The sequence below is a fragment of the Oncorhynchus nerka genome, linkage group LG10 (assembly GCF_034236695.1).
Source record: "Oncorhynchus nerka isolate Pitt River linkage group LG10, Oner_Uvic_2.0, whole genome shotgun sequence".
Taxonomy (NCBI): Eukaryota; Metazoa; Chordata; class Actinopteri; order Salmoniformes; family Salmonidae; genus Oncorhynchus; species Oncorhynchus nerka.
In genome coordinates, this window is record NC_088405.1 from 884,436 (window position 1) to 898,768 (window position 14,333).

The 14,333-nt window shown below is 45.5% G+C and overlaps 1 protein-coding gene across 2 annotated transcripts in view; it reads right to left on the reverse strand.

The window, feature by feature from the left end:
- The window catches only part of LOC135573628 (phospholysine phosphohistidine inorganic pyrophosphate phosphatase-like), a 28,976-nt gene extending 15,545 nt beyond the window's left edge, over positions 1–13,431 (reverse strand). The window contains exons 1-4 of one of the 2 annotated variants that reach the window (XM_065022908.1): positions 13,252–13,431; positions 7,770–7,957; positions 7,267–7,420; positions 403–466 (exon numbers count right to left, since the gene is read on the reverse strand). In XM_065022908.1, the coding sequence (XP_064878980.1) occupies positions 403–466; positions 7,267–7,420; positions 7,770–7,957; positions 13,252–13,382 (537 nt within the window). In that variant the 5' untranslated portion in view covers positions 13,383–13,431. The remainder of the gene's footprint in view (positions 1–402; positions 467–7,266; positions 7,421–7,769; positions 7,958–13,251) is intronic. The other variant, XM_065022907.1, reaches the window with a different exon arrangement.
- Positions 13,432–14,333: the final 902 nt, after the last annotated feature.

Sequence of the window (14,333 nt, forward strand, 5' to 3'; positions counted from 1 at the left end):
GAGTTGAAACAGAGATGACTAAGTCCCCAAGGTCTGGGGGAGATATCAACGTGTTTTTATAAGTAGGTGAGTTGAAACAGAGATGACTAAGTCCCCAAGGTCTGGGGGAGATATCAACGTGTTTTTATAAGTAGGTGAGTTGAAACAGAGATGACTAAGTCCCCAAGGTCTGGGGGAGATATCAACGTGTTTTTATAAGTAGGTGAGTTCGACTTAATTAAAATTATATATCTAAATATGTATTTATTTTATACGCTCATCTGTCACTGTCATTTTGTCATATTGTTTTCTAATATCTTTACATTTTTGTTTTGAATGTTAATAATTGTAAAATGCAAAAAAAATTAAATATACATTTTTCTTTAAACTCACCTACTGTGTGTGTAGCGTAATATCACCCACCTCCAATGCCTTCATGTAAACCCCAACATCCAGGTTCAGGCCTTCATCCTCCTTGTAGTACTTCCTGTAAAGATCACACAGTGGACCTCAGGGTTAAAGTAGAGGTCACTTCCTGTAAAGATCACACAGTGGACCTCAGGGTTAAAGTAGAGGTCACTTCCTGTAAAGATCACACAGTGGACCTCAGGGTTAAAGTAGAGGTCACTTCCTATAAAGATCACACAGTGGACCTCAGGGTTAAAGTAGAGGTCACTTCCTATAAAGATCACACAGTGGACCTCAGGGTTAAAGTAGAGGTCACTTCCTATAAAGATCACACAGTGGACCTCAGGGTTAAAGTAGAGGTCACTTCCTATAAAGATCACACAGTGGACCTCAGGGTTAAAGTAGAGGTCACTTCCTATAAAGATCACACAGTGGACCTCAGGGTTAAAGTAGAGGTCACTTCCTATAAAGATCACACAGTGGCCCTCAGGGTTAAAGTAGAGGTCACTTCCTATAAAGATCACACAGTGGACCTCAGGGTTAAAGTAGAGGTCACTTCCTATAAAGATCACACAGTGGACCTCAGGGTTAAAGTAGAGGTCACTTCCTATAAAGATCACACAGTGGACCTCAGGGTTAAAGTAGAGGTCACTTCCTGTAAAGATCACACAGTGGACCTCAGGGTTAAAGTAGAGGTCACTTCCTGTAAAGATCACACAGTGGACCTCAGGGTTAAAGTAGAGGTCACTTCCTATAAAGATCACACAGTGGACCTCAGGGTTAAAGTAGAGGTCACTTCCTGTAAAGATCACACAGTGGACCTCAGGGTTAAAGTAGAGGTCACTTCCTGTAAAGATCACACAGTGGACCTCAGGGTTAAAGTAGAGGTCACTTCCTGTAAAGATCACACAGTGGACCTCAGGGTTAAAGTAGAGCTGTAGGTCACTTCCTATAAAGATCACACAGTGGACCTCAGGGTTAAAGTAGAGGTCACTTCCTATAAAGATCACACAGTGGACCTCAGGGTTAAAGTAGAGGTCACTTCCTATAAAGATCACACAGTGGACCTCAGGGTTAAAGTAGAGGTCACTTCCTATAAAGATCACACAGTGGACCTCAGGGTTAAAGTAGAGCTGAAGGAATATCCTATAAAGATCACACAGTGGACCTCAGGGTTAAAGTAGAGCTGAAGGAATATCCTATAAAGATCACACAGTGGACCTCAGGGTTAAAGTAGAGCTGAAGGAATATCCTATAAAGATCACACAGTGGACCTCAGGGTTCAAGTAGAGCTGAAGGAATATCCTATAAAGATCACACAGTGGACCTCAGGGTTAAAGTAGAGCTGAAGGAATATCCTATAAAGATCACACAGTGGACCTCAGGGTTAAAGTAGAGCTGAAGGAATATCCTATAAAGATCACACAGTGGACCTCAGGGTTAAAGTAGAGCTGAAGGAATATCCTATAAAGATCACACAGTGGACCTCAGGGTTAAAGTAGAGCTGAAGGAATATCCTATAAAGATCACACAGTGGACCTCAGGGTTAAAGTAGAGCTGAAGGAATATCCTATAAAGATCACACAGTGGACCTCAGGGTTAAAGTAGAGCTGAAGGAATATCCTATAAAGATCACACAGTGGACCTCAGGGTTAAAGTAGAGCTGAAGGAATATCCTATAAAGATCACACAGTGGACCTCAGGGTTAAAGTAGAGGTCACTTCCTATAAAGATCACACAGTGGACCTCAGGGTTAAAGTAGAGGTCACTTCCTATAAAGATCACACAGTGGACCTCAGGGTTAAAGTAGAGGTCACTTCCTATAAAGATCACACAGTGGACCTCAGGGTTAAAGTAGAGGTCACTTCCTATAAAGATCACACAGTGGACCTCAGGGTTAAAGTAGAGGTCACTTCCTATAAAGATCACACAGTGGACCTCAGGGTTAAAGTAGAGGTCACTTCCTATAAAGATCACACAGTGGACCTCAGGGTTAAAGTAGAGGTCACTTCCTATAAAGATCACACAGTGGACCTCAGGGTTAAAGTAGAGGTCACTTCCTATAAAGATCACACAGTGGACCTCAGGGTTAAAGTAGAGGTCACTTCCTGTAAAGATCACACAGTGGACCTCAGGGTTAAAGTAGAGGTCACTTCCTGTAAAGATCACACAGTGGACCTCAGGGTTAAAGTAGAGGTCACTTCCTATAAAGATCACACAGTGGACCTCAGGGTTAAAGTAGAGGTCACTTCCTGTAAAGATCACACAGTGGACCTCAGGGTTAAAGTAGAGGTCACTTCCTATAAAGATCACACAGTGGACCTCAGGGTTAAAGTAGAGGTCACTTCCTGTAAAGATCACACAGTGGACCTCAGGGTTAAAGTAGAGGTCACTTCCTGTAAAGATCACACAGTGGACCTCAGGGTTAAAGTAGAGGTCACTTCCTATAAAGATCACACAGTGGACCTCAGGGTTAAAGTAGAGGTCACTTCCTATAAAGATCACACAGTGGACCTCAGGGTTAAAGTAGAGGTCACTTCCTATAAAGATCACACAGTGGACCTCAGGGTTAAAGTAGAGGTCACTTCCTGTAAAGATCACACAGTGGACCTTAGGGTTAAAGTAGAGGTCACTTCCTGTAAAGATCACACAGTGGACCTCAGGGTTAAAGTAGAGGTCACTTCCTGTAAAGATCACACAGTGGACCTCAGGGTTAAAGTAGAGCTGTAGGTCACTTCCTATAAAGATCACACAGTGGACCTCAGGGTTAAAGTAGAGGTCACTTCCTATAAAGATCACACAGTGGACCTCAGGGTTAAAGTAGAGGTCACTTCCTATAAAGATCACACAGTGGACCTCAGGGTTAAAGTAGAGCTGAAGGAATATCCTATAAAGATCACACAGTGGACCTCAGGGTTAAAGTAGAGCTGAAGGAATATCCTATAAAGATCACACAGTGGACCTCAGGGTTAAAGTAGAGCTGAAGGAATATCCTATAAAGATCACACAGTGGACCTCAGGGTTAAAGTAGAGCTGAAGGAATATCCTATAAAGATCACACAGTGGACCTCAGGGTTAAAGTAGAGCTGAAGGAATATCCTATAAAGATCACACAGTGGACCTCAGGGTTAAAGTAGAGCTGAAGGAATATCCTATAAAGATCACACAGTGGACCTCAGGGTTAAAGTAGAGCTGAAGGAATATCCTATAAAGATCACACAGTGGACCTCAGGGTTAAAGTAGAGGTCACTTCCTATAAAGATCACACAGTGGACCTCAGGGTTAAAGTAGAGGTCACTTCCTATAAAGATCACACAGTGGACCTCAGGGTTAAAGTAGAGGTCACTTCCTATAAAGATCACACAGTGGACCTCAGGGTTAAAGTAGAGCTGTAGGAATATCCTATAAAGATCACACAGTGGACCTCAGGGTTAAAGTAGAGGTCACTTCCTATAAAGATCACACAGTGGACCTCAGGGTTAAAGTAGAGCTGAAGGAATATCCTGTAAAGATCACACAGTGGACCTCAGGGTTAAAGTAGAGCTGAAGGAATATCCTATAAAGATCACACAGTGGACCTCAGGGTTAAAGTAGAGCTGAAGGAATATCCTATAAAGATCACACAGTGGACCTCAGGGTTAAAGTAGAGCTGAAGGAATATCCTATAAAGATCACACAGTGGACCTCAGGGTTAAAGTAGAGCTGAAGGAATATCCTATAAAGATCACACAGTGGACCTCAGGGTTAAAGTAGAGCTGAAGGAATATCCTATAAAGATCACACAGTGGACCTCAGGGTTAAAGTAGAGCTGAAGGAATATCCTATAAAGATCACACAGTGGACCTCAGGGTTAAAGTAGAGCTGAAGGAATATCCTATAAAGATCACACAGTGGACCTCAGGGTTAAAGTAGAGGTCACTTCCTATAAAGATCACACAGTGGACCTCAGGGTTAAAGTAGAGGTCACTTCCTATAAAGATCACACAGTGGACCTCAGGGTTAAAGTAGAGCTGAAGGAATATCCTATAAAGATCACACAGTGGACCTCAGGGTTAAAGTAGAGCTGAAGGAATATCCTATAAAGATCACACAGTGGACCTCAGGGTTAAAGTAGAGGTCACTTCCTATAAAGATCACACAGTGGACCTCAGGGTTAAAGTAGAGGTCACTTCCTATAAAGATCACACAGTGGACCTCAGGGTTAAAGTAGAGGTCACTTCCTATAAAGATCACACAGTGGACCTCAGGGTTAAAGTAGAGGTCACTTCCTATAAAGATCACACAGTGGACCTCAGGGTTAAAGTAGAGGTCACTTCCTATAAAGATCACACAGTGGACCTCAGGGTTAAAGTAGAGGTCACTTCCTATAAAGATCACACAGTGGACCTCAGGGTTAAAGTAGAGGTCACTTCCTATAAAGATCACACAGTGGACCTCAGGGTTAAAGTAGAGGTCACTTCCTATAAAGATCACACAGTGGACCTCAGGGTTAAAGTAGAGGTCACTTCCTATAAAGATCACACAGTGGACCTCAGGGTTAAAGTAGAGGTCACTTCCTATAAAGATCACACAGTGGACCTCAGGGTTAAAGTAGAGGTCACTTCCTGTAAAGATCACACAGTGGACCTCAGGGTTAAAGTAGAGGTCACTTCCTATAAAGATCACACAGTGGACCTCAGGGTTAAAGTAGAGGTCACTTCCTGTAAAGATCACACAGTGGACCTCAGGGTTAAAGTAGAGGTCACTTCCTGTAAAGATCACACAGTGGACCTCAGGGTTAAAGTAGAGGTCACTTCCTATAAAGATCACACAGTGGACCTCAGGGTTAAAGTAGAGGTCACTTCCTGTAAAGATCACACAGTGGACCTCAGGGTTAAAGTAGAGGTCACTTCCTGTAAAGATCACACAGTGGACCTCAGGGTTAAAGTAGAGGTCACTTCCTATAAAGATCACACAGTGGACCTCAGGGTTAAAGTAGAGGTCACTTCCTATAAAGATCACACAGTGGACCTCAGGGTTAAAGTAGAGGTCACTTCCTATAAAGATCACACAGTGGACCTCAGGGTTAAAGTAGAGGTCACTTCCTGTAAAGATCACACAGTGGACCTTAGGGTTAAAGTAGAGGTCACTTCCTGTAAAGATCACACAGTGGACCTCAGGGTTAAAGTAGAGGTCACTTCCTGTAAAGATCACACAGTGGACCTCAGGGTTAAAGTAGAGCTGTAGGTCACTTCCTATAAAGATCACACAGTGGACCTCAGGGTTAAAGTAGAGGTCACTTCCTATAAAGATCACACAGTGGACCTCAGGGTTAAAGTAGAGGTCACTTCCTATAAAGATCACACAGTGGACCTCAGGGTTAAAGTAGAGCTGAAGGAATATCCTATAAAGATCACACAGTGGACCTCAGGGTTAAAGTAGAGCTGAAGGAATATCCTATAAAGATCACACAGTGGACCTCAGGGTTAAAGTAGAGCTGAAGGAATATCCTATAAAGATCACACAGTGGACCTCAGGGTTAAAGTAGAGCTGAAGGAATATCCTATAAAGATCACACAGTGGACCTCAGGGTTAAAGTAGAGCTGAAGGAATATCCTATAAAGATCACACAGTGGACCTCAGGGTTAAAGTAGAGCTGAAGGAATATGCTATAAAGATCACACAGTGGACCTCAGGGTTAAAGTAGAGCTGAAGGAATATCCTATAAAGATCACACAGTGGACCTCAGGGTTAAAGTAGAGGTCACTTCCTATAAAGATCACACAGTGGACCTCAGGGTTAAAGTAGAGGTCACTTCCTATAAAGATCACACAGTGGACCTCAGGGTTAAAGTAGAGGTCACTTCCTATAAAGATCACACAGTGGACCTCAGGGTTAAAGTAGAGCTGTAGGAATATCCTATAAAGATCACACAGTGGACCTCAGGGTTAAAGTAGAGGTCACTTCCTATAAAGATCACACAGTGGACCTCAGGGTTAAAGTAGAGCTGAAGGAATATCCTGTAAAGATCACACAGTGGACCTCAGGGTTAAAGTAGAGCTGAAGGAATATCCTATAAAGATCACACAGTGGACCTCAGGGTTAAAGTAGAGCTGAAGGAATATCCTATAAAGATCACACAGTGGACCTCAGGGTTAAAGTAGAGCTGAAGGAATATCCTATAAAGATCACACAGTGGACCTCAGGGTTAAAGTAGAGCTGAAGGAATATCCTATAAAGATCACACAGTGGACCTCAGGGTTAAAGTAGAGCTGAAGGAATATCCTATAAAGATCACACAGTGGACCTCAGGGTTAAAGTAGAGCTGAAGGAATATCCTATAAAGATCACACAGTGGACCTCAGGGTTAAAGTAGAGCTGAAGGAATATCCTATAAAGATCACACAGTGGACCTCAGGGTTAAAGTAGAGCTGAAGGAATATCCTATAAAGATCACACAGTGGACCTCAGGGTTAAAGTAGAGGTCACTTCCTATAAAGATCACACAGTGGACCTCAGGGTTAAAGTAGAGGTCACTTCCTATAAAGATCACACAGTGGACCTCAGGGTTAAAGTAGAGCTGAAGGAATATCCTATAAAGATCACACAGTGGACCTCAGGGTTAAAGTAGAGCTGAAGGAATATCCTTCTGAATAAATCAGGCCTTTATTACTGGGTTGTTACTACACAATAATAACATTACTATCCAAGGAGTGAGTGGGTGAGTGGTGAGTGAGTGAGTGAGTGAGTGAGTGAGTGAGTGAGTGAGTGAGTGAGTGAGTGAGTGAGTGAGTGAGTGAGTGAGTGAGTGAGTGAGTGAGATAGTGAGAGAGTGAGTGAGAGACTGAGTGAGAGACTGAGTGAGTGAGAGAGAGAGAGAGAGAGAGAGATCACACCTACCCTCTGCCCAGAGAGAACAGTACTGGTTTCTCCAGCCCTATGAGAACTCTGAAGGCATCGTTGAGGTTCTGGTAGGAGAACTTCTCTGCTGCGTCTCCTATGACAACACAGTTTGGGTTGGCCTTTTCAACACTGTCAAACTCAGGGACAACACCTGCAACGAACCAAACAAACACACATGATCACTTTGTATAGAAAGACACATTTAAAAAATAAAATAAAAACTTTATTGTCCGTTAAGTAACACAGAATGGAAAATTGTCTTGGGTGCTCTGGTTTACATTAAAAGGAGAACAGACATAAAAACACAGACATTTAGCATGACCATGTCAGTTCAGCAACTTATTTAGGATCTCTCAGTGATTTATCCCAGGGAAAAGGGACTGGTTTTGGCCCGTCATTGTAAATAAGAATTTGTTCTTAAAACGGTCTTGCCTAGTTAAATAAATACAAAGTTACATTTAAAAAATAAATAAATCATTATTAGCATGATTAATCAATACCGTCATAGACCAGCAGGTGGGGTCGTAGCCCCCTCTCCTTCAGCACAGCCACAGCAGCCGGGGCAGGAGAGAACACCTCAGACACACAGATATCAAAGCCCATCCTCTGCAGCTTGGCTACAAACACCTCCCGTGTGGCCTGGGTCTCGTTGGTACAGAAACGCACCTGCAGGTCCGAGGCCTTTAGCCTGTACGGAGAAAGCTTTTTTGGGACATAATCCATTTTTAACATTTAACATTCGAGTCATTTGGGCAGATGTTGTTATCCAGAGCGATTTACAGTAAAGTGTATTCATCATAAATTAGCTAGGTGATACGACCGCAAATCTCAAGTCATAGTCAGGAAATGTCCCTCAGTGTAGTCAGGAAATGTCCCTCAATGTAGTCAGGAAATGTCCCTCAGTGTAGTCAGGAAATGTCCCTCAGTGTAGTCAGGAAATGTCCCTCAGTGTAGTCAGGAAATGTCCCTCAGTGTAGTCAGGAAATGTCCCTCAGTGTAAATGTCCCTCAGTGTAAATGTCCCTCAGTGTAGTCAGGAAATGTCCCTCAGTGTAGTCAGGAAATGTCCCTCAGTGTAGTCAGGAAATGTCCCTCAGTGTAGTCAGGAAATGTCCCTCAGTGTAGTCAGGAAATGTCCCTCAATGTAGTCAGGAAATGTCCCTCAATGTAGTCAGGAAATGTCCCTCAATGTAGTCAGGAAATGTCCCTCAATGTAGTCAGGAAATGTCCCTCAGTGTAGTCAGGAAATGTCCCTCAATGTAGTCAGGAAATGTTCCTCAATGTAGTCATGAACACAGTCAGTGATAGTATGAAAAGACTAAGTCGAGTGTAAATTCATTATTTTAAAATGTTTTTTTTTTTGCGTTTTGGGATTTAATCAAGACATTTTGATAACCTCATTCACCACTCACTAAATCTCATTCACCAAACACTTCCTTATATGCGCTATGCAAAGTTATCCAGGGGATGAGGTTGGATTACCATTGGGTTGTAGTTCTTCCGTTTTAAATCACGGATACTATTTCTCCACCTGCTGATAGTAAGTCCAGGTGAGTTTACATTACTAATAGGAGGTTGACATTATAACCTTGGTTAGACTACAGAACAGATACATTACTAATAGGAGGTTGACATTATAACCTTGGTTAGACTACAGAACAGATACATTACTAATAGGAGGTTGACATTATAACCTTGGTTAGACTACAGAACAGATACATTACTAATAGGAGGTTGACATTATAACCTTGGTTAGACTACAGAACAGATACATTACTAATAGGAGGTTGACATTATAACCTTGGTTAGACTACAGAACAGATCCTTTACTAACAGGAATTTAGCTACATAGCTAGCTACATAGCCGTTTTGTATCAAAGATAATTGTGTAGTCTAGAGCGATTTTCTAGGTTAGCTAGCCAGCTATTGTCGTTCTTTTAAACGCAACGTAACGTAATCAACACTGCTAGCTAGCCAGCTAGCCCGAATAGCACCACTGTAGAAACTATCACACTCAACGGAACGACTTGATTAGTGTAGTGTCAACAACGCAGCCACTGCCAGCTAGCCTACAAAGTCAACAACGCAGCCTCTGCCAGCTAGCCTACTTCAGCAGTACTGTATCATTTTAATCATTTTAGTCAATAAGATTCTTGCTACGCAAGCTTAACTTTCTGAACATTCGAGACGTGTAGTCCACTTGTCATTCCAATCTCCTTTGCATTAGCGTAGCCTCTTCTGTAGCCTGTCAACTATGTGTCTGTCTATCCCTGTTCTCTCCTCTCTGCACAGACCATACAAACGCTCCACACCGCGTGGCCGCGGCCACCCTAATCTGGTGGTCCCAGCGCGCACGACCCACGTGGAGTTCCAGGTCTCCGGTAGCCTCTGGAACTGCCGATCTGCGGCCAACAAGGCAGAGTTCATCTCAGCCTATGCCTCCCTCCAGTCCCTCGACTTCTTGGCACTGACGGAAATATGGATCACCACAGATAACACTGCTACTCCTACTGCTCTCTCTTCGTCCGCCCACGTGTTCTCGCACACCCCGAGAGCTTCTGGTCAGCGGGGTGGTGGCACCGGGATCCTCATCTCTCCCAAGTGGTCATTCTCTCTTTCTCCCCTTACCCATCTGTCTTTCGCCTCCTTTGAATTCCATGCTGTCACAGTTACCAGCCCTTTCAAGCTTAACATCCTTATCATTTATCGCCCTCCAGGTTCCCTCGGAGAGTTCATCAATGAGCTTGATGCCTTGATAAGCTCATTTCCTGAGGACGGCTCACCTCTCACAGTTCTGGGCGACTTTAACCTCCCCACGTCTACCTTTGACTCATTCCTCTCTGCCTCCTTCTTTCCACTCCTCTCCTCTTTTGACCTCACCCTCTCACCTTCCCCCTACTCACAAGGCAGGCAATACGCTCGACCTCATCTTTACTAGATGCTGTTCTTCCACTAACCTCATTGCAACTCCCCTCCAAGTCTCCGACCACTACCTTGTATTCTTTTCCCTCTCGCTCTCATCCAACACTTCCCACTGCCCCTACTGGATGGTATCGCGCCGTCCCAACCTTCGCTCTCTCTCCCCCGCTACTCTCTCCTCTTCCATCCTATCATCTCTTCCCTCTGCTCAAACCTTCTCCAACCTATCTCCTGATTCTGCCTCCTCAACCCTCCTCTCCACCCTTTCTGCATCCTTTGACTCTCTATGTCCCCTATCCTCCAGGCCGGCTCGGTCCTCCCCTCCCGCTCCGTGGCTCGACGACTCATTGCGAGCTCACAGAACAGGGCTCCGGGCAGCCGAGCGGAAATGGAGGAAAACTCGCCTCCCTGCGGACCTGGCATCCTTTCACTCCCTCCTCTCTACATTTTCCTCTTCTGTCTCTGCTGCTAAAGCCACTTTCTACCACTCTAAATTCCAAGCATCTGCCTCTAACCCTAGGAAGCTCTTTGCCACCTTCTCCTCCCTCCTGAATCCTCCTCCCCCTCCCCCCTCCTCCCTCTCTGCAGATGACTTCGTCAACCATTTTGAAAAGAAGGTCGACGACATCCGATCCTCGTTTGCTAAGTCAAACGACACCGCTGGTTCTGCTCACACTGCCCTACCCTGTGCTCTGACCTCTTTCTCCCCTCTCTCTCCAGATGAAATCTCGCGTCTTGTGACGGCCTGGCCGCCCAACAACCTGCCCGCTTGACCCTATCCCCTCCTCTCTTCTCCAGACCATTTCCGGAGACCTTCTCCCTTACCTCACCTCGCTCATCAACTCATCCCTGACCGCTGGCTACGTCCCTTCCGTCTTCAAGAGAGCGAGAGTTGCACCCCTTCTGAAAAAACCTACACTCGATCCCTCCGATGTCAACAACTACAGACCAGTATCCCTTCTTTATTTTCTCTCCAAAACTCTTGAACGTGCCGTCCTTGGCCAGCTCTCCCGCGATCTCTCTCAGAATGACCTTCTTGATCCAAATCAGTCAGGTTTCAAGACTAGTCATTCAACTGAGACTGCTCTTCTCTGTATCACGGAGGCGCTCCGCACTGCTAAAGCTAACTCTCTCTCCTCTGCTCTCATCCTTCTAGACCTATCGGCTGCCTTCGATACTGTGAACCATCAGATCCTCCTCTCCACCCTCTCCGAGTTGGGCATCTCCGGCGCGGCCCACGCTTGGATTGCGTCCTACCTGACAGGTCGCTCCTACCAGGTGGCGTGGCGAGAATCTGTCTCCTCACCACGCGCTCTCACCACTGGCGTCCCCCAGGGCTCTGTTCTAGGCCCTCTCCTATTCTCGCTATACACCAAGTCACTTGGCTCTGTCATAACCTCACATGGTCTCTCCTATCATTGCTATGCAGACGACACACAATTAATCTTCTCCTTTCCCCCTTCTGATGACCAGGTGGCGAATCGCATCTCTGCATGTCTGGCAGACATATCAGTGTGGATGACGGATCACCACCTCAAGCTGAACCTCGGCAAGACGGAGCTGCTCTTCCTCCCGGGAAGGACTGCCCGTTCCATGATCTCGCCATCACGGTTGACAACTCCATTGTGTCCTCCTCCCAGAGCGCTAAGAACCTTGGCGTGATCCTGGACAACACCATGTCGTTCTCAACTAACATCAAGGCGATGGCCCGTTCCTGTAGGTTCATGCTCTACAACATCCGCAGAGTACGACCCTGCCTCACACAGGAAGCGGCGCAGGTCCTAATCCAGGCACTTGTCATCTCCCGTCTGGATTACTGCAACTCGCTGTTGGCTGGGCTCCCTGCCTGTGCCATTAAACCCCTACAACTCATCCAGAACGCTGCAGCCCGTCTGGTGTTCAACCTTCCCAAGTTCTCTCACGTCACCCCGCTCCTCCGCTCCCTCCACTGGCTTCCAGTTGAAGCTCGCATCCGCTACAAGACCATGGTGCTTGCCTACGGAGCTGTGAGGGGAACGGCACCTCAGTACCTCCAGGCTCTGATCAGGCCCTACACCCAAACAAGGGCACTGCGTTCATCCACCTCTGGCCTGCTCGCCTCCCTACCACTGAGGAAGTACAGTTCCCGCTCAGCCCAGTCAAAACTGTTCGCTGCTCTGGCCCCCCAATGGTGGAACAAACTCCCTCACGACGCCAGGACAGCGGAGTCAATCACCACCTTCCGGAGACACCTGAAACCCCACCTCTTTAAGGAATACCTAGGATAGGATAAAGTAATCCTTCTCACCCCCCTTAAAAGACCTAGATGCACTATTGTAAAGTGGCTGTTCCACTGGATGTCATAAGGTGAACGCACCAATTTGTAAGTCGCTCTGGATAAGAGCGTCTGCTAAATGACTTAAATGTAATGTAAATGTAGGAGGTTGATAATATAACCTTGGTTAGACTACAGAACAGATACATTACTAATAGGAGGTTGATATTATAACCTTGGTTAGACTACAGAACAGATACATTACTAATAGGAGGTTGACATTATAACCTTGGTTAGACTACAGAACAGATACATTACTAATAGGAGGTTGACATTACAATATGAACTAATCTGATGGCTAATCGTTGTAGTACCATCGTTGCTGATGTATAAAACCTCACTTTTCTCACTGCTTCTACCTATGGAGACAGTTATATAAAAACGCCACACGTCTAAAGACTCTGAATACAAGCTTTCCAACAGGTGTCGACCATACCGAAAAGGAGTGAAAACACGAGAGTTGACTAAGAACTGATGAGCTCAATCTCAAACGAGAACAACCACACGGCCGCTTCACTGCTGGCTGCCGATCGGTAATAGATTTGCCCCGGTAATAAATTATTATTATTATTTGCATATTTAGAACATGCAACATTTCTATCTGAAGGAGTCTCGCTAATAATATGTTTCCACCCGGACTAATAATATGTTTCCACCCGGACCCACTGTCCCGAAACAGTCACCGTCCTCTGAATGCAACTGGGCATAGCTCGACGTCTACCTAGTAGCTTACCTAACTAACCTCCTCACCTTTTCACCGCTTCTACGGAACCTGGAATTGGTGTGCCGCCGTCTTCTCCAGCATCATATAACACGCCGCACATGTCTAAAATCACACCTTTCAGACTTTTGACGGAGTCTTCCCAGCTGGTAGCTGCCATGACGAAAAAGTGACACAGTAAAAAGAGCTGATTCTTCTTCTTCTTCTTCTTCTGGATCGCATCCAACGTTTAGCTGCGTACACCGCCACCTACTGTACTGGAGTGGGAGGCCAGTCACAGCCTACCTACATTAAATTCTCTTCATTATTCCTGTTCCTCTGAGAAATTAAAATAGCGCCCTAGACAACATCACCTACACTCATTAAAACCCCACTACCCAATTCCACTACCTTGATCCTATCTGTTCCTGCACCATGCCAACGGCCTGGGAGGACACCACCACTCATTAAAACCCACTACCTCATTCCACTACATAGTTAAATGTACGCTCAGCACGCTGCACCTTGGTCCTCATCCTTCAACAGCTGTGACACTAAAGCGTTGCCTTCACTGATTCAACTGCCCCCAACTCCTTTCTCACCCACCTTCACTGATTCAACTGCCCCCAACTCCTTTCTCACCCACCTTCACTGATTCAACTGCCCCCAACTCCTTTCTCACCCACCTTCACTGATTCAACTGCCCCAACTCCTTTCTCACGTACCTTCACTGATTTAACTGCCCCCAACTCCTTTCTCACCCACCTTCACTGATTCAACTGCCCCCAACTCCTCTCTCACCCACCTTCACTGATTCAACTGCCCCCAACTCCTTTCTCACCCACCTTCACTGATTTAACTGCCCCCAACTCCTCTCTCACCCACCTTCACTGATTCAACTGCCCCCAACTCCTTTCTCACCCAGCTTCACTGATTCAACTGCCCCCAACTCCTTTCTCACCCACCTTCACTGATTCAACTGCCCCCAACTCCTTTCTCACCCACCTTCACTGATTCAACTGCCCCCAACTCCTTTCTCACCCACCTTCACTGATTCAACTGCCCCCAACTCCTTTCTCACCCACCTTCACTGATTCAACTGCCCCCAACTCCTTTCTCACCCACCTTCACT